The following is a 20,098-nucleotide window of genomic DNA, read 5'->3' as shown; positions in this document are numbered from 1 at the left end:
AAGTGTCCTCTAAGTTTACCTGTCATATGTGACTTAAGTTCATTATTGACCTTGAGATTCTGCAGAAGACTTCCCTACATACAACAAGAAGAGGAAAGGTACAAGCAGAATGCACCATGCAGCTTTTTTTCTCTCTCATCATTCACCCTAATGTTCCTAATGTCCAGAAGGCTATAGGGTTAAGTGAACACCCTTTTCCTGAATAAGTTCATGTAGCATAAGCGGCAAGAAAGCCTGAGTTGCCACCAAAATGAGCAATCAGCAAGATTCTTGCTACTGCCTACTTTGATGCCACACGGTTCTCTGGGATCATTCACATCAAACTGTGGTTGATTACAGCTTTGTAGATTTGAATGACTTTCCTGATTAAACCAATTAGAGCTTTATAGCTGAGCGACATTAACTTGGGAATGAGATAATATACTGGTCTCCAAGAAGAAGGGGGCTGTGGAAAATATGTTGACATAAGGTCGGGAAAATTGAACACTGATGCTTTTAATCTCACAGATGCTCACAGACATTGTGACAGTTATCACAGCCCTGTTTCATGCTGAGGAAATAACTAATAAACTGATATCCAGCAGTTTCCACCCAAGACTTTTCTGTTAGTAATGTGGAAGTTCTGATTATTGACTGTGAAATCTTGACGGGATAGAAAAAAGCAATGAGCGATGGCTCAGTTCAACTTTGATGTCGGGCGTCATTTGTTCCTGCAGCTCCTGCAGAACCTCTCACTCGCACTGCCTTATTAATTGTCATCTGATGCTCAAGTTTCCACATTTACAATCCGTCAGTGCTATGCTGCTTAACTGTCAAAGAGCTTTTTTCTTCCATTTTTCTTCCTCATCATGCGCAGAAATTAGACCACGCTTCATAGCCAAGAACGTAAAATTGAAGCTCCGCTATGTCTCGCTATCCTTGCACAGTGATGCTCGTCTTGCATCACTACATCAAAGGCAAGAAGTGTGAGCTTGAGTCTCGCAGCTTAGACTCAAGTCTCAAATCTGATGACACTGGACTCTGACAAGAGTCTTGAGTCATTAGTGTTCTATTCCACTTGGAATAGAACACTAATGACTCAAGACTTCATTTGAGCTAGCTTCTTTTGAGTTTTACACCAAGCCCAAAGATTAAAACGTATGCCAATCTAAAAGATCATGTCCCTAAAATAACTAATTCCCTCAATCAACTTAATTCCCTGCATGTTGACATTTATGCTATTTCATGGAGCTGGAAATCTAGAAGAGAAATGCTATTGAAATGTTGTGCAAAAACTACAGAACTGCTGAAAGAAAAAGAAAATCATCACGGTCCTTCATCCTGGGAAGACTCTACACTGGCTCCCCATATTTCCTTCTGTTACAACGCAAATTAAAAGTCTTTGTTGGAGGCAATAAAGTGAGATCTGAGTTTATACGTAAAGGGTATGAAACACCACATTTGAAGATGTGGTTTTAGACTCCTACCAGTTTGTTCCATTGTTCCTTAAAAGTGCTTATTCGCCTGATCCAGTTTCCAACCGCTGAACAGAAAATTAAACCTATTGGATGTGGAGTAAGAGTGGGTGTGTTTTGTTGGTGTCTCCGAGGCTTGTGCAATGTTTCATGAGAAAAAAACGTGTTTCTTCCCAGTCACCACAAACGTCTTCATACTCACTTCACAGGTCAGCCTTCAGCATAAGTAGATGAATGTTTTGTGATGAAAGTCAGGACATCAAAGCGATTCTTTTCAGGGGAAAAATACCAGCTGTCGAGTGCGCTAACAAGACGGGCATGAAGAAGAGCTTACACGGCATCTGGAATAATCTGGAGATATACTGTATTTTCATTACAAATAAAAAAGCACTTCCAAACATGTTCATTCATTACATTTTAAGGCCTTGCAGTGTGTAAGCATTCTTTACTCCACAAACTTCCAGGTCATGACAATAAATTCTACAATCTGGATTACATACATGTTGTCATGTTTGTCTCTTACAGAATGACAGACAATTGGACACAATCTCCCCACAGTCTCACTGGCAACACCCAATAACAAGATATCAAAAAAATTCTAATTCCATCCACATGCAACATTAGGTCATTTATTCTCTGGTGTGAGACATTAAAAGCACATGATCCATCAAGTGGGCCACTTCTTAAACCCTGCTCCTTCACAGTCCATTTGTTTCCCTGCTGCCAGAAAAGCCAGTCTGTATACTTCACACTGGTACCCCAAATCCTCCTTACTGTGGTCCCAGGCCCCCCTGGGTGCTCTGACCATCACTGTTGTCGCTTGCCCAGAGTCGGTAAAACTGAGTGAAGTCCACGTAGGGCGGGACCCTGCCCGTCTCATCAGGCTGCGCCGCCTGGCTCCCTCTTTGACGGAACAGGCTCCCGTCCCCCGAGCTGGAGCTGGAGCTCTGTGTCTGGGTGTTGGTGGACTGGAGGGTGGCTGTGGGGCTCTGACTGCTGGGGAGAGAGGAGGGGTAGGAGGAGAAAGTTGGGTGGTTGAGGAAAGTGGAGGAGACCGGTATAAGGGTCGGAATAGAGGAGGAGGAAGAGGAGGCAGAGGTGGGGGTGTCATAGGAGGGGAAGAGGTCCATGTCACGGGTGGAGAGACAAAAGAGGGAAGCGGAGGTGGGGAGGGGACGGGAAGGAGTGGTGGTGGAAAGAGAAAAGACAGACGTGGAGAGAGGTAGCGGAGAAAGAGGGAAAAGAGGAAGTTCAATTATGGGCTTTAAGATGTCGACAGAGGCTTGGCAGGTAGTCGGGTGAAACATGCTAAAGGAGTGGAAAAAGGAGAGGCAAGGAAACAGGGTGGATAATGGCAACCCAGGGTGCATGAAGAAGAGAAATATAGACGTGAGTCAGACAGCAAGTGACAGACAGTAAGAGTGGAACACATTAAGTGAAAGGAGCTGTACGACTGAACAAAGAGGAAGAAAAAGAAAAAGAGAAGAGATGCAGCAACCACAAGGCAGCAGCCGTATCTTGTCATAGTAATTCTTATTATGCGACAGGGCTTTTCAAGCTGGTACCCTGACGAGATAAAAGCTCACTCAGAGTCCAGCGGCTATCATTTCAGTGAAAAAATAAAAAGTGCAATGCCCAACTGCTCTGAAGTTTCCTGATAAGTGCCAACTTTATGGAGCCGAAAAGTTGTTTTGCAATCACAAAAAGTATTGAAAATGAGATTAACCCTTAAACGGCACACCCTCACCATCGCATCCCTTTGTGTTGTTAATAGCAAATAGGTTTGGTCTTTATTTACAAAAGAACAACAACCAGCTGAGCTGCAACACTCAACATAAATACATTTTTGCTTCTGAATTGTTTGTTTCTGCAGAACACACATGGTATCTACTTTGTGAGTGAGCAAGTTCACTACTCTTCCAATTTGACTTGATAAGCAGCTTCCTGTGTTCGTCTGTGTGTGACACTCGCACAGAGGAAACCACATCCACACAACTACAGAAAAGTAGGGTGGGGCGGGTTACTCTGTACCCAGAGTACAACAAAGGGGCAAGAGAGAACCTGAGCTTACCCTGGTGTGGGGGTGCCTTCTTCCAGGGTGGAGGCTGTGTTAGTTCCATTGGTGAGGGTACTTTGGGAGGGCATTACCAGTGAGAGGGTGACACTGGTTTTACTGGTGCTCTGGCTGTTGGAGTATGGCACTGACACGGGGTAGATACGACCACCTGAAAGAAGTGCAGGACACATCCAATTAAATATTTAAATTGACATGAAATTAGAATCCTTTTCATCTCAAACTAATTCTTATTTCCACCATGTTAACGACGGCTTGAGACTTGTACTGGCATGAAAAATGTGTGAGGTACACCATTTACCAAACTTTTATGTAAGGACTATTACCGAGAAAAACACTGAAGCACTTTCAGCATAAAATGAACCTTAAACTAAAGCATAAACCTCGTCATTTTGGCCCATTTAGTATTCTTAGTGACACCAATGGCAAGAAGCAGCGGTGTCAAAAGGGCCGCCTGCTGTGTCTCCTGATGTCGAACACATCTAAGCAGAAAAGGTAAAACTCAAATACACAGCAAAGTCCAACTGCCAGCTATGCTGCAGAATCTACAAAAGCTTTACGAGGTCTCCTGCACAGACAGGGGAAATGGTCTATGTGCATTACTCAGTGTGGGAAAGGCTGTGCCGATACGCCTAGAAATAAAGCTGTGTTTGCATAAAGGCAGTTTGAGTGCAGCGGATCTCTAGCATAGACGTGTTTTAACGTGACTACTCAAAAACCCATCTTTGTTTTTCCAAACTAACACATCGTCTCCATTGATTTGTACTTTTTAAATCTTATTTAACTTTAAGCTCAATAAAATAACACAACCAGTTGACATTACATTCACATAAAGAGTCTGTTAGAGCTCATTCACAACACCGATCAGCCAATCAGAGTGATTGGCACCGACTCACTGAGAAATTCTCAAAACGCCGACGGGGGCCTACTTGAGTGTTGACTCACTCATTTATTATGTTTACTGCCCAGAGGACTCAATAGTGGGCGGGGTAAGCAGCTGCAGGTGCAGTATCAACACAAAGCTAACAATAAGGTGATTTATAGTCATGATATTCAGTTACACGTCAGATAAACCAACGACAGCAGGACACGTACGCAACAAATCTGAAGCGATGGACAACAGAAGGTGGCAGTTTTTGGTTGAAAACTTGCGTTTGATTAATTAATAATCTCTGTCCACAAATATATCGGCGCACTTGTAATTATTTTTTTAAATAGCAATTTATCAATCTACATAAGCCACAGCTGTTACAATATACAAATCTTCAATATAATAATATCAACTTTGTATCACAGCTGTTTTAAGAGCCACGGTTAAAACATTAAAGGTCCCATGGCATGAAATTTTCACTTTTTAAGGTTGTTTAACATTAATCCTCTAGCCTGCCTGCGGTCCCCCAGTGGCTAAAAATGACGATAGACCTAAACCATGCACTGGAAATTATTCTCCGCCTTTGGAAATGTGACCATGCAGATGGCCTGATCGGGAAAGCCGCCTGTTATGACGTGGCGCCTCTTATGACATGGAGGTTGTTTTCCCCCAGAGCCAATAAACTGCCTTTCCCCACCCACAGCTCTTTGGCCAGCTCATTGCGCTGTATATGGATGTAAAAAATCTGTTTAGAGCTCCTGCATCAGAACCTCTAAAGAGCCAGTGGACAGATTTTGTTTTTTTCTGGGAAAGTGACGACAGAACTGAAGAGATTTGTGTGTGCGCCAAATATTTCACAGACGAATGTTTCCAGAACTTGGGCCAATACCGAGCCCAAGGGAGAGCCCAGACACCCTGCGGAGGAATCTCATTTCGGCCGCTTGTATTCGCGATCTCGTTCTCTCGGTCACTACCCACAGCTGACCATAGGTGAGGGTAGGAACATAGATTGACCGGTAAATCGAGAGCTTTGCCTTCTGGCTCAGCTCCTTTTTCACCGCGACGGGCCGGTGCAGAGCCGAGCCCGCATCACTGCAGACACCGCACCGATCCGCCTATCAGTCTCCTGCCCCATTCGCCCCCTTACATGGGGAAGGATCTCATTCCCGAGTAAGTAATTTAACGCTCTATTATTGTGTTGCTTTCCTGTATGTACAGTATAGCTACATAGCTTGTTACCACAGGAAAGGGTTTGTATCGTTAGCAGCTAACGTTAGCTATACAGCTAATAGCATCTGCAAGCTCTTATCTCTGCCAACTGGGCTGTTGGAGGTGTTTGCATGCCCATGAGATGGTTAGCTCGCTCATTGTAGACCAAAAGCCCCTACTTCAAGCTTCCTGAAGAAGAATGAATCCGTAAATTCAGTGCATTTCATCAGGATAATGAGTCATTCATGGTTCCAGAGTCAAAACGGTCAGTCTGTCTGTGTCGTTAGCTCTGCAGCTAATAGCTCGGTCACTGTCGCTAATGTAACGGTAAATAGCATGAGGTATGCGAGTGGACACCTCATTTACTGTAACGCAAGTGTTGTGTACGTATTTGTTGTTTTGATAGCCGTCCTGCTGTTGGTGTTATGGCGCGCACGATATCTGCCTTTCCCCTGATTGAAATGACTCGCGCTACGTGCATCTTTGCAAACCAGAGCAACCAGCTGAGAATGTCAAAATCCTCACTCCTGCTTTCCCCTTCACGCATGCCTTTTTTGCTGTGTCTTGTGTAGCACTTGCTTGATGTTTGACTGTGTTAGGAGGGTTGTTCAGTAACTAGTTCGTCACATTGTCAAAGTAAGCTCATTTCAACAGGTTTCGCTAGTTTTACGGCATAGGGCTGCCGTGCCATAGCGAAGGTACCACAGGCGTAAGTAAGGCCACACCCCCACTAAACAGCTCATTCTGGGGATCCTAAGGAAAGCTCATTTTTGGGACTGGCTGTAATTCTGCACCAAGGCAGAATTTTGGGGAAAAAAACTCAGATACAGTATTAGGGAACCACTAAAGCCTATAAAAATACATAAAAGCCTCCATTTATTTTCATGTCAAAGGATCTTTAAAGCATTCCAATGAGCTGCATTACGACGCACCCTGAACCCGTTTTCCTGTACAAATACCACAAATGATTTGTCCTGCAGCTCAGGCATAAAGAGACTTCATGGGGGAGTGTTATTTGCTAACCAAAATGAGGAAAATCCTAACAGCAACGTTCACACCAGCTAGCGGTGACAATCTCCATAGGCTGTATGTATTTATGTGGTGCCGAGTCCCCTGTTTGGTATGTGTGAATTACCAAAGAGGAACAGAGGCGTGTCAACGGGGGATCTTAATAATATTTTTTCACTGATAAGTCAGACAGAACCCATATAGGAATAGTGCTACATTGTCAAATTGTTTGTGACCATGTTTGTGCTAAAAAACAAACAAAAAAAACCCCAACAAACCCAAACAAGCTAAGTATGTACAAAGCATGTACAAAACACAAAGTTATCTGTGGTTTTGCAAGATCAAAATGAGTATATACCTGTCTTACAGTTAGTTGTTAATCAGCAATTTTTTTTAATCCCCTCCTGTTGTCACCCGTTTGGGTGGGAAAAATAACGCGTACGTGATTGAATTAATCTTAGGCTATGGCTACACGAAAACGAAACGAGGGTTTTTTTGAAAACGGGTACGAAAATGATTGCGACCACACAGGAAAGCTTCTGTGTCCATATAGAAACGCGACGCTTGCTGAAAACGATGCAGTACACACGAAACACCTCTAGGTGCGCTGTAAGCCACCCCCACCGGTTACACCAGAACAATAGAAGAAGCAATGCGCATGCGTGTACGCCCCTACTTCTACCAACGCAAAGCTCACGTTGTTCCTTCAACAATGCCGCTGTAGTTAGCAGTGTCTGCAGCAGTGCTGCTATCAATGTTGTGGGGTCCATGATGATCGCTGTCTGTCCTTGTTGTGTTGTCTTCTTCTTCCGGATTTTGAATGGATGTTGCGCGCGAAGCCGCTTTTTGTCCTGGTCACTGACGTATGTGTATACGTCACTGGCGTTGGCCATGTGGCTGTGACGCAGATGTAAACGAATCCGTTTTGGCTGTAACAATGGAAACGAAACGACGCCGTTCTCAGATCTTCCCACTCTGGAACCCGTTCTCCAAAACTATCGTTTTGGGGTAGTGGGAACGCCGGCTCCGTGTGGCCGCGACAGCCAAACGATAAGCAAAAGTATCGTTTACAGTGAAAAACGTCTTTGTGTAGCCGTAGCCTTAAATAGTAGCAGAAACTAACACCTTGTCTGGTAAGATGACAACCCCCCCTATTTTAGACACTAAATAATTTTTTTTTGTCGAGCATGATTTAAAAAAAAAAAAAAAGCATATCTGAGAAGAAAATTGCTCTCTGCTCCAAAAATGCATGAAAATATGGCACCTTTGATAAGAGATTCAGAGTTGGCGTCGTTTTGAAAGGTTACGGGCCAAAAAGGTTGGAAGCCGCCGGTCCCGACCTTTTTCAGCGTTATGCATGAATAATGCATTTCCCATCTGATTCTGAACTATGAAAAATTTAACGAAGGAATGCTGTCATGGTGTGGGCATTACAGGAGGTTTTTTTGTCTCCAGGCAGGCCTTCCCAGAGTGAAATTTCCTACCCTGTGTGGGTGTGAGCACTGCGTCTGCCAGTGGGTAATTGAGTGTGCGGATGAGCAGGGTCATGTCCTCGTGCCGAGAACAGTAGGTCGCCCTCTGACGGCCGGACACGTAGACGTCATGGTGAAGCCGCTTGACCCTCTCCACCACAGACTGAGCCACTGCCTCCAGACTGCTCTGCTGGGCCAGCTCCGCTGCTACCATGGCAACAATTTCCTACAGAGTACAGCAGAGAAGACGGGGTTGAAGTAAGAGAGATTCTGGTTGAAAAAGTGAGGACGATGAACACAATTAAAAATAATGAGAGAGGACGTGAGTCTAAAAAGATTCCAATCAGAAAGGAGAATAAGAGAGGGAGAAAAGACATCAGTGGATACTGAACCAAAGGGGCCACGGAAACCAGACCTGAACCACAAAGGCCAAAGACTAGAAACGGAAACAACAAAATAACAGAGATGATATCAGCGAGGAGGATAAGAAGCAGAGGGAGATGAAGGATGGCGCAGGGTCAGTAAAAGCAGGGCAGAAAGGGAGGGACGCACATTTACATGGAAAGCACAGTTGATGTTTTGCGAACAAAAGCAGAAAAACATTTTGTGTGCAGAAAATAAAGGGGCGTGGGAAAGCATTCTCAGGACTTATCTGCTAACCTGATTGACCTGCTCTGGGCCGTGGGCAGACTCAAGGGCATTAATTAAACCCTCTGACATCAGCAACAAGAAGCCTGTCACACCATCCAAAGAGTGGCTGCCATGAATCTCTGGCTCAGCGATGACGGGCTTCGTCTTGGCCGCACTAATAGTGGAGGAGGACAGGAGAGGATGGATTTATCAGCAGTGAAAGATCAAACAAGAAGTGGAAGCAGGTGTGAGTAACATGAATATAAGGAATTAAACTACTTCGGCAAAGGAAAGACCAAACTAAAAAAAAACAAAACAAACACTGGAAGATAATATGGAAGGAGAGAAAGGAGATGAAAAGAAACTTAAGTGTCCCTGACCTACAGACTATAAATTTAATCTCATTGATCCAAAGAATCAATCACACTGTGTGTTTTGTATTAAATTTCCTGCAGTTTTTATGGTTCCAAGGAGAAAAATTCTATAAAGACTCTATTGTGTGTCTGATTGAGGATCATAATTGGAATGATTCAAAGGTATCCTGATTTGCTTTGCCTGGGCAGCAGAGGAAACGCCAAGTGTGAGAAAAGAATGACTGACATTCATGGAGCTGAGACAGACTCAGCAGTAGGGCTGAACGATTATGGAAAATAATCTAATTGCGATTTTTCGCGCCAATATTGCGATTGCGATGCGATTATTTTTTAAGGTCTTTGTCTTCTGTATTATTAAACAAAGACAAGCAATACATCATACAGTATGGCTAAAACTATATTACATTAATTTTAAACTGTTCTTTCCTGGAAGACAGACCTCTGTTATGATGACATGAGGTGATGCATGAATTGATGACTGACGTTTTTATTTAACAAAACAGTATATTTGAACAAACACAATAGTATATTTTGAGCTTACAAACATCTGAGCATAAAGTGTTGACAAGGAACAAGGAAACACATGCCATGAACCAAACTTCTACAGTAGTACAAATATGGTCTGTACTCACAAAACGATGCATTTAGAAGTTTGTACATAGTCCAGGAGTTTATTATTATCAATGATCTACTACTGTAGACAACAAAGTATGTGCTATATTCTACATGAATTTTTATGTTGTAGAGTTGTGAATTTATTTTATAAATGGAGAAATTGAGCAGCCTTGCTTTGTTGTCTACAGTAGTAGATCAACCCTCATCTTACTTTGAAGCTCCCAGAAGTGACGTCGACGCAGCTTTAGCAGCAGAAAAGCTATCAGGCTTGTGTTGATAATAATAAACTCCTGGACTATGTACAAACTTCCAAATGCATCGTTTTGTGAGTACAGACCATATTTATACTTCTGTAGAAGTTTGGTGTCATGGCATATGATTTTAGTGTGGTAATTTTGGAGATACTGCCAGGGTCCGTTAGCGCTTGTAGCCTACTAAGCTATTCGGGATAAGCTAACTCGGCTAAGCTAACTCGGCTGATGTTCGGCCAAGATCGGAAAAACTTCGGGTGGGCTACTTGGCTGGATGTCACGGTTCAAATGACCTGGTGAATCTACTCCGAACCATCACTTTAAAACCAAAATAGTCCCACACGACTGATGTGCAGTTCCTCTTTGAAACTAGCATCCCCGCAGGGTCTGGTTCTGTTGAGCCTGAGGCCATTGTGTAGGTTACAGCTTTGCTTGCGAGTCCTCTCCAGTAGACTGTTTCATAACTTTGCTCCCCGTGTCACGTGACCTGAGTGCAGCTTCTGTGGTTAGACAATCTCGTTTGATCATATCACATGTTTTACTCGCGCATGTCACGTGAACAGAGTATAAGCGCAGCCTTTTTTTTTTTTTTTTTTTTTTTTTTTTAAATAATCGCAGCCTTTGCGATTAGAAAATTGCACTTGGTCATATCGCGATATTATCGCAAATGCAATATATCGTTCAGCCCTACTCAGCAGCGTAAAGAGGGAGGTTGGAACAGTCAGATAATAATGACAGTTATTCAAAAAGTTGTGTTGAATGCAAATATTCCCATGAATTTGCTCTCTTTCAGAGAATGATGTGAAAAGGTTTGTACCATGCTTATACCCAAAACAAAGGATGTGAGAAAACAACAGTGAGAGACCAACTTAAGGTTGGAGTTCACTGAGTTCACCGCAGCAACAGAACTGTTCCGGGGGTTTTAGAGTACTGATTTTTTTTTTGAAAAGTTTGATTCATGAAAGAAAAAAAAAGCCAAATAAACCATAATACAACTGTTGTGGTGTGGACGGCCACTGTGCAATGTTATGAAGACAGGCTTCACCTGAGCAGGTCAATTTCATTGTAGTTAATTTTGACTCTGTAGTCTCCAAGCCTCCTGGTGCTGCTCTGTCCAGCTATCTGCCCTGCTTGCCTTACGCGAGCTGAATCCACACCTATACAACAGGGGAGACATTGGACACACAGCGGAGCAGACAATGAGGACGTTTATGACAGCAAAAGGTGGAGCGGCGCATTTTGTAGGAGGACGGGAGAAATGAATTGGTGCGGGAAGCGGGACCCGGGCGAGGAGAGGACAATGCAAATGTCTTTGTTTTTTTTTTTCAGGGTCGCTCGTGGCCTGGGTTAATGGAGTGACCGTTGTTTATTTCTGAATCATTCAGAAGGAGACCTGAACAGCAGAATATTCGTGTGACTCAACAGGAACTGGAGAATTGCACCTTCGTTGCACATCGTGTCATGGGTAAAAATACAGAGATAGGTGGGTGGGGAGGTATGTAGTCCACCTGGGCAGAGGCCTTTCTGTATCATTCTGTTCTCATGCTGGGGTCAAACTCCAGCTGCTGGAACAAAAGAGCTGTGTAAGAGATGGGAACGGTAACCTTACACTGCAGGTGAAAGGAGTATGAGCTACTGGGCTGAGCGGAGTCTCACTTAATAGCTTAACAGCCCACTCGATTGAATTTTTTGGAAAATTTCTAGTTTCCTGTGGCAGATTATGAGGCCGTGACACAAGAATGATTTGACAAAAGTCTATTAGAAATAGAGTAATCATTGACAATCGCCAATCAAGACAATGCTCTATTCAGATTTAGCATCTCATTTTCAAGGGGTTGAGAACAGCGGGTTTTCCTATGCCAAACAAATACAAATGTTCCTTTTCACACACCAGCAAGGCTTCCATTTCTGCTTTTGATTCACATCTGAAAGATGAATAAAATAATAAACTGGCACGACCAACCAGCATTTTCCTAGATATGACACAAGATCCCCGATATTCCCAGACATTAAGGTTATTCCTGAGAAAGAGCTCTCTCCTTTTTTCCTCTTGAGGATGTCCACTGCAGCTGCTGTTGTTGTTTTGTTTCCTCCTCTAAGTTTGTTTCCAGTGAGGACAACTACTTCTACTGAATTTACAAGCTCCAGCAACACAGCCTATGCAACCACCCTGGGTGGGTCTGGTTTCCTCACTTCAAACCGGTCGATGAAATATAATCAATTTCTTTTCAAAACATTGATTCGGTTTTGTTTGCTCGTGAATGGAAACCCAGCTGCTACCCAGCTAATTGTTTCATTGGTCTCTCAGGGATCTACAGTGTGACTGTCCCAAGATCCGAGTGACTTACTGCAGCGTTTACAGCCCGCTCTGTAATAACAGTAGACTCCAAAGGGACGCAAGATTTCGGAAATGTTTGATTATATCATGTGTTTTGGGTACGTGAAGCACAAGGAAAGCTACCAAGTGATAAATTCATTCACAACGAGCCCAAGGAGCGTCTGCTGAACCCGAAAGTTTGAGTTTATCAACAGTGTGTAAAGTTTATGCTTTATGTAAATTCCTAACACCTTCAGCAAAAGCACTCTGCTTACAGTCCCACATGCAATGTGTCAAAGTTAACAGATACACATTCATAAATAGATTTTGTCGGCTACAGAGCACCTTTTTTTCTTTTCTTTTTTTAAACTGAACAAACACTGAGGGGCCATTCTGGACCAACAAAAAAAAAAGTGATTTTACTTTACATTTTCTTTGGACAGCTTTCTACACGTCTGTGGATCTCACCCAGTGCGGTCAGTCTCTGCAGCTCATCCTCGTTGTCAGTACTGTGTGGTCGACCGATCTGAAGAACCTGGTTCTGGCCATCACTGCTGGACTTGCAAAGCAGAACTCGGTTGGTACCTGGAGACACAGGTAAATACGCTGAAGGAAGTGCTCAACAACATGAAATAAGACTATCAAAGCACAAATCTTATCTCTGTGTTACATATTCACCTTCTTCACGGCAGATATTTTAACTTGACGTGGCAGAACAGAGATAAGAGCTTCTAGAACTATAACTATATATTACTACTATAACTATAGTAATGGCTCTTTTTTTTTTTTTATTCGTGCAATAACCTCGTTTACACAACAGAACACTTCCAATAAAAGCCCTCTGACAAGTCACAATGAGACAGCAACATCTGCAGCATCAGTTGCACATGGGATATGGCTGTGTGGGAAAACAACGATTTACTTCAAACTACGTTAAACAATTGAAAATGTTTGACACTTAAGTCTTAATTCATTTAGGCTGTGGACTGAGTTGTTTTAATTGACACTCGGAAAACAATGTACGTTATCAGATACACCTTAACAGCACTGCTATGGCAGCTTATAGTGACAGTATAAACGCATCCTTTACTGGAGCTGAACTGGAAACTGGAAAAAATAAGAACCCCAGAAATGAACAAAGTAAGAAACTGTGGTACACTGTGGTATCTGAAAATCAATTCTTTGCTGATAAAGCCAAATAAAAGCTGACCAAGGACAGATCAATGACTAATTAACTTTAATAATTACACTTCAGGGCCAATGAGCAGAACCATCATGGAACTCCAGACTAACCCAGTTTAAGTATATGACCTGAAAACGCCTGAACATGTGAGTGTGCGCTGCTACACTAATCATCAGACAAGACCACTCAAACAGCCACACCACTTCGTGTTAATCAGGGTGAGAGTTTAAATCTGATACGCCAGTCTGGAAACATCTGTCCATTTGATGAGCCCGATTTCACGTTCATATGTGCAAAAATAATGTCGTTACGTGATGTTTCTGATGCTGAATGCTCACGTATTCCACCTCCCCACCAGACACACACACACACACACAGTCCTGCTCCCGGCTCAAATATATTTAACATCAACAAACAGCTGGGAGTGATTTAATGAGCACATTTAGTCTTAAGACTTAAACCTCTCTGGGAATCTGTAAACTGTTTAACTTTTGACTCGCACATGAAAGCCAAGTGCCTTAACACATTACTAATTACTAGCCCACACTTTTTGAGGAGTACCGCTTGATGAAAAAAAGGAAAGGGATGTCTCTTTTTTACACCGTACCAGAATCACAGCTGTTAGCAGAACAATACAACAAGTATCAGCTTGCAGCATTGAGAATCTTGGACATCATCTTTGATAACCCTTTAAAGTAAAACCATTTTTAGGACTCACTGTGGCTCCTTGTGGATGGATCTTAAATGGTCTTCAGGATAACACATTATCATATTCACAGGAGACTCTCTTTTCTGTTTTGGAAAACAGGAAAGCACATAACAAGTACACACTGAGAACTATGTTCTCATGCTTGATGCTGAAGGCTGCAGGAGGCTGATTTGGCAACGGGGATGCAGCAAACAGACCGACACTGCAGGTATGAATTAAGAGTCTCAAGATCAATCCAACATCCGTCTGTTGGCCACAGGAAACACCGGCTTTGGGAACACGGTTCTTGTTCTCTGTAAAACGTTCTACACAGCATAAAGCGCCTTCCTTTCTGACATGGTACTCAATCAGTCTAAGGGGGTTTTCCTCCGGGTTTCAGGCAAAAAGCAAATGTAACACACATGGTCTACATGTTCTGTGCTCAAAGCTTTCCTGAGCTTGTCTTGTTTAGGGATAAGGAAAATAAAAACAAGCATTTTCTGTGCGCAAATGCCACATCACTTTTACAAAGTAGCAGTGTTTTACTAAACTGGACATGAGGCAATTTGGAGACAGACTACTTTGAGTCTTGTCAAACTTAAAAGCTCCAGTGTGTGACATTTAAGGCAATCAATTGGCTGAACTACAATATGAGAACCATACTATATTTTTAGAGTTTTTATTGACTTACAACAACAACAACTCATATCCAAAAAAACACAGCAGATCGCTCTCCTTGCCTCGCTTTATGTTTCTGTGAAAGCAGAGTCGGTGGGAGGTATTCAGCGGCTAAATGTGTTCCTGCATCCTACAAGCTGGGAATTCAATGGTCCAACATAGAACCTTACCAAAGGTTTTACACAACCAAAACAAACCCGTTCCTGGAAAACAGCTGCAGGGTTTACTTTGGTTCCATCCCTCTTATTGTGGGATGATTTTCTTTTTTTGGACCAAAAAACAGGGTTAATTTGACAGAAGAAATAGACCCTTTCTTGTAAAATATAAATATGTACTCAGCCAGAATGAATGGGTAGGTTAAATGCAAAGCCTATAGAAAGCTGTGGGTTAAAAGCAACAAACAGGTTAAAAAGCTGTTACTGGTGGTCTGTGGTGTAGTGGGTTGAGCAGGCGCCCCATGTACAGAGGCTACAGTCCTCGCTGCAGCTGGCCCCGGTTAAAGTCCTGCAACGGACGGCCCTGTGCTGCATGTTGTTCCCCTCTCTCTGTCCCCTGCTTCCTGTCTCTCTGAACTTTCCAATCCATTAAAGGCATAAAATCCCAAAAAATGATTAAAAAACTGGACCGCTCATATTCTCTAAAGCTGATGTTGTGAGTCCAGTATTAGCCTCCATAGCAGCTAAAAATAGCAGCAGTCAAGACAGGATTTTTATAGCTTTTGTGGCAGCACTATTTTTGACAGCCAGAAGATGTCATGTCATGGCGAGTAATCATTTGAATTATCATCCGAGTGTGAGAGGATGAAGCAAATCATTTTGGTTTATTCATGAATGAACTGTCTTGTCTCACAGCCAATGACATTTTCCTCTCTTTTTAACAAACAAAGTTGTATCCGAATGGCCTCTCTGACCCTTCATCGTTCTGTTTTTATTCCATGACTAACACAGAATGGAATTATCATTTAACAATTACCACGAAAAGTGTCTACACAAGAAATCACAGCCAGAAGCAGTTTCCCCAACCAAGAAAAATCATTTGTTTTTCGTTTGTGGAGTCCGAGCCATAATGTGAAATATGAATTTCTCCATTTTCCAAACACGCATCGATCCCATTCAGGGTTAGGAGTTAGGGGGGCTGGAGCCAATCTCAGCTGCCATCAGGCAAGAAGCAGGATACACCCTAGACAGTTCGCCAGCCATCATGGGACCAGCACAGAGATAAACAAGCATGCGCGCCCACAGTCATTCCAAGCATTCATCTTTTTGGTCTGTGGGAGGAAGCCAGAGTACCTGGAGAGAACTCGTGTACGTATGGGGAAAACTTGCAAACTCCACAGAGGAAGGGCCGAGCTGAGATTTGGACCGAGATCTTCCTGCTGTGAGGGGACAGCGCTAACTACCCCAACACGATGCACTCCCACAACGCTAATCAAGTTATTCTAAATTAAATGTTGTATTAAGATGGTTTTATTTGCTAAGCCCTTAAATCGGCCTTGTGTTTATAGTAACACGGGTTTTAAAATGTGGCGGACCCAACATGGTCTGCATCTCAAAACCTAAAGCAGTCTATGACTGGAACCAAACATCGAATCCAAATTTGTGTCAAGTCTGACATCTGCTGGTGTAAAGAAGATGTCAGATGAGAACCGTCTATAATTGGATGATCTTCTACACAGAATGCAGTCAACTGCTTTGGCTGTTTATGATAAACGTGTGCTTCGATTTAACAAAGAAATCGGGTATCAACGTAACTCATGCCAGTGAAAGCCTGTGTCCATACCAACGTTAGCGACGTAGAGCTTGTTGTTGAGCATCAGCGCCACCACCGCCGTAGCGCCGCCCGACACCTCCTGCTCCAGCTCCTTCAGGCGCTCCTGCACCTTCTGACTCTGAGGAGAAAGCTGGTGGAATGACACATTCTGACCACCCAGGAGTCCAACAGAGAGAAAGATGGAGAGAATAAAGATAACATAGTGAGTGACAGGAGGAGAGAGGAAAGGAAAGAGGGGAAGAAAGTCAGAAGGAGAAGGCGGGTTGGTGGGGAAAGGGACAACCAGGCAAATGGTAAAAGGAGGTAGGAAAAAGTGCAGTGGACAAGAGACAAATGATTAGGCTAAATGTCACTGAAAATGAGAGAGTGTGTGTGTGTGTGTGGGGGGGGGGGGGTGTATACATGCATAGCAGAGAAAGAAAAGGGCCATATACACCTAATAATTGAAAAAAAGATAAAAGAAAAAAAAGTGGGTGGGGGGTTGGTGGAGGAGAGCGCACAGAAAAGCAGGGAGATCTGGATCCCGAGAAGGAGGCCTGAGACCAGCATATGTGGGGACACAGCCTGATGACACCAGTTCGAACAGAACTAGCTGATCCCCCGACGTCTAAACATTGACTCACAAAATGCCCAAATCTGCAGTTGCTATGGAAACAAACTCCTGTTTTAAATGTTCAGCTCTCATTTGTCGATATGCTTTGGGATGTGTGTGTGTGAGCACATGTGTATACCTCATTGTGCGGCAGGAGGTAGTTGGACAGGTGAGCTTTCTCTGCCAGAGCATCATCTATCGTATCAAAGTAGCTCTTCTCCACCACATCAAAGGCCTGTGAGCACGCGCATATTAGATTGTTGAGAGGCTTTGTAAAACATGGCTTTTACTGTGGATCAATAAACAGGACATGCAGAAAAAATGATAAAAACTAAAAAAAAAAAAAAAACTAAAAAAAAAAAAAGGTAGAAATGACCATCTCTGCCCAGGCCACAATCTCTTGTGTTTTCTCGGTACGTGTGAATAATTTTCATTTTCTTTCGATATATGTTGTACAAGTAAAACAAGATTTAAGCTACATCCAAAGAACATACACCATAGTCATAGAGTGACTACTGCATATTCTAGTGCAATTCCAAATATCATATACCCTTATAACATGACGTCGTGGACATCCGAGCGTTTCCGTTATGACCACTAAAGAAAGGTGGGAGGCATTCAGTTGGGTGAGATGTGGTTTAGACATTAGCAAACAGGAACAAAGAGACCAAAGAAAACACAGACCTGTGTGAGGATCCTGCGGACATCGTTGTCTGTGTGGCTGGAATTTAGCTGCCCAAGTAGGAGTTCAGCCGTCAGACACTGGATTGCAAAGTTGGCCACTCTGCTGCCGTCATAACCGTTGAAAACCCCGTAGAGGAAACAGCCGTCTTCACCTCTAATTGGTTGAGAAAACACAACAAACACAAGGCCCACGTTTGTCTTTCAAGGAGCAAAAACAGTGAAGAAGATTAGACTCGATAACATATTTTATCCAGGACTCTGGGTTGCAGTACATTTTGTGTAAACTGGAACTGAAATAAATCATTCATTTAAAAAAAAAAAAAAGGAATCAAATAATAGGTCACGTTCGAGGGTAACTTAGTTGCCCAGTAAACACAAACTGAAGAACCTGACAAATTGTGCAGATCTAAATTGCTTTAAATGCTATTTTTTGGGGGTTTTTTTGGACACGTAAACAATGGTTGTAGTTGTGATATTTTATGCTGCATAGCATGGCTCTCACTAACTGTGACAACAGCAAATATGAGGCCGATTAAACACATGGATCTACTTTATATGTTATATTTGGAAAAAATAAACTGTGTCACGCGTGATATTACTCGTTTGAGCCGGATTGGTAATCTCTAACCAATATAGTGTAACCACTTATTACACATACAAGACTGTTTCTCAATTCCACATGTGACCTGAAAAAAGAAACGCTTCTTGCTACCATAACAAAGAACAGAAATGTTGACATAGGTCTCATTACAGATTCTTGAAATGTCACCAGGGTCAAACCTGTACAGCGGTAGTGAGTGGAAAGGTACTTCATTAAGCGTATTTCCAACCAGCAGAGAATCTGTTTTTTTTTTTTTCCTTTTTTGGCTTGTTTTCAACAAGTTTTAAAACACAAAAATCCCAGCACCTTTTCCGGAAATGGCACCCTCAAAATTGTGGCACTAAAAGCTTAAAGAACCATTTTCCCAAATCGTGATCTTCCAATTTGAGATGCAGGCCCCGAACATGAATCACTGTTGCCTCTTCAGCTGTTTTCCTTTCATATCTGATGCGCTATTCCAAACTTTATTCACCTCAACCTCAGGTGTCCATCCTCTATGGGGTGGCTCTGAGTTCCTTTGCCGTCGGGACCGTACACACAGTTTGGTGCTGTACCAACTCCGCACATCTCACACAGGGGCAGGTCATCCGTCCAGCTCTGATGCTGCTATGATAGAAGAAATAAGGAGGGGTTGAAAACATCTTAAAAACACAGCAGAGTATTAATTAGTGAACTGAGACTGAAGGTCAACTGAAAACCACAAGTTGTTTAGATCTGGTTGAAGTTGCACCACTTTATTATGGTTTGATGTACTCCAAAATTAGACAGGGCAGTAATGATTACATCAAGTACATTCACACATAACTTGTTTTCTTGTCATTCTCTGTAGAAAAGCTCAGTAATACCTCTCTGTTGTCCCTCAGTTTGCTCTAACATGTCACAAACGTCAACACCTACACAGGGACTTGACTGGCAGTTTATACAAGCTACCGGGCTAATTCACTCATTAAGTCTGCAATGGTGTATCTGGGAAGGCAAAGGTCGTCTAAGTAACATTACTAACCCCTCTGAATCCCGAGTATATCCTCCGCGTTTTGATGACTAGAATACATTACATTACTGTGATGACTAAAGTGTTGGTAGTTAGCTTACTGTTAGCAAAGCACTTAATGAGCTCAACTCAAAATAGCTAGCACTGGCATCACTGAATCACTAGAATCTACACTTAATGACACAACACAAGCAAACACAACCATGGAGAAAGATAAAAGAGAGCCCAAACATCTCTCAGATGGGTGCTACATGACCATAATGGGTCAGTGAGAGTATTAAACAGCAGTTGTTGTTGTTTTTTTTTTTAACTTACGCTCTGCATCAGAGTCCTGCGCTGCGCCGCCATGTTGGACCGGGCTCGATGCGTTCAAGACCATCAAGGTACAAAATACCAGCTTCAACGATATAAACAAACGTTTATGAACTAATGGGAATTAAAAGATAATACATGACACAGAAGATATAAAAGCTGATACCTGTAATTTCTGTAATGACATCGGCATCGTTAGGATGAATACGAATATAGTATGTGTGTGTGTCTTAACTGAGCAGCTGCTTACATTACATGAAGTGACTCCAAAAGCATTCGGTTATTGTTCATAAAAAAATTACATTTATTTTAACAATTATCTAC

The 20,098-nt window shown here is 42.7% G+C and overlaps 1 protein-coding gene across 9 annotated transcripts; it reads right to left on the bottom strand.

Moving 5' to 3' along the window:
• Nucleotides 1–1,796: 1,796 nt before the first annotated feature.
• Nucleotides 1,797–19,827, bottom strand: tab1 (TGF-beta activated kinase 1/MAP3K7 binding protein 1). 9 transcript variants are annotated; one of them, XM_075463977.1, is made up of 11 exons: nucleotides 19,778–19,827; nucleotides 18,944–19,077; nucleotides 17,871–18,024; nucleotides 17,326–17,421; nucleotides 16,604–16,742; nucleotides 12,744–12,860; nucleotides 11,004–11,115; nucleotides 8,749–8,893; nucleotides 8,101–8,314; nucleotides 3,526–3,679; nucleotides 1,797–2,762 (listed from the first exon to the last, which is right to left on the bottom strand). In XM_075463977.1, the coding sequence occupies exons 1-11, from the start codon at nucleotides 19,808–19,810 to the stop codon at nucleotides 2,225–2,227; spliced, it is 1,836 nt and encodes a 611-aa protein (XP_075320092.1). In that variant the 5' UTR covers nucleotides 19,811–19,827; the 3' UTR covers nucleotides 1,797–2,224. The 9 variants fall into 9 exon arrangements, with proteins under 9 accessions (XP_075320092.1, XP_075320096.1, XP_075320098.1 ...); XM_075463981.1 differs by having other exon boundaries at nucleotides 1,797–2,450; XM_075463983.1 differs by having other exon boundaries at nucleotides 1,797–2,447.
• Nucleotides 19,828–20,098: the final 271 nt, after the last annotated feature.

Source organism: Odontesthes bonariensis, chromosome 4, assembly GCF_027942865.1.
Source record: "Odontesthes bonariensis isolate fOdoBon6 chromosome 4, fOdoBon6.hap1, whole genome shotgun sequence".
Classification (NCBI taxonomy): domain Eukaryota; kingdom Metazoa; phylum Chordata; class Actinopteri; order Atheriniformes; family Atherinopsidae; genus Odontesthes; species Odontesthes bonariensis.
The sequence above is the reverse complement of the archived record's forward strand: the minus strand, read 5'-3'. Positions and strand labels throughout refer to the sequence as shown.

Coding starts and splice junctions, on each gene's coding strand:
- tab1 (XM_075463977.1), bottom strand. CDS start 19,810: ATGGCGGCGCAGCGCAGGACTCTGATGCAGAGC. Junction 17,422..17,870: donor TCCGCAGGATCCTCACACAG/GTCTGTGTTTTC, acceptor GCGTGCTCACAG/GCCTTTGATGTGGTGGAGAA. Junction 11,116..12,743: donor GCAGAGACTGACCGCACTGG/GTGAGATCCACA, acceptor CCTGTTGTATAG/GTGTGGATTCAGCTCGCGTA.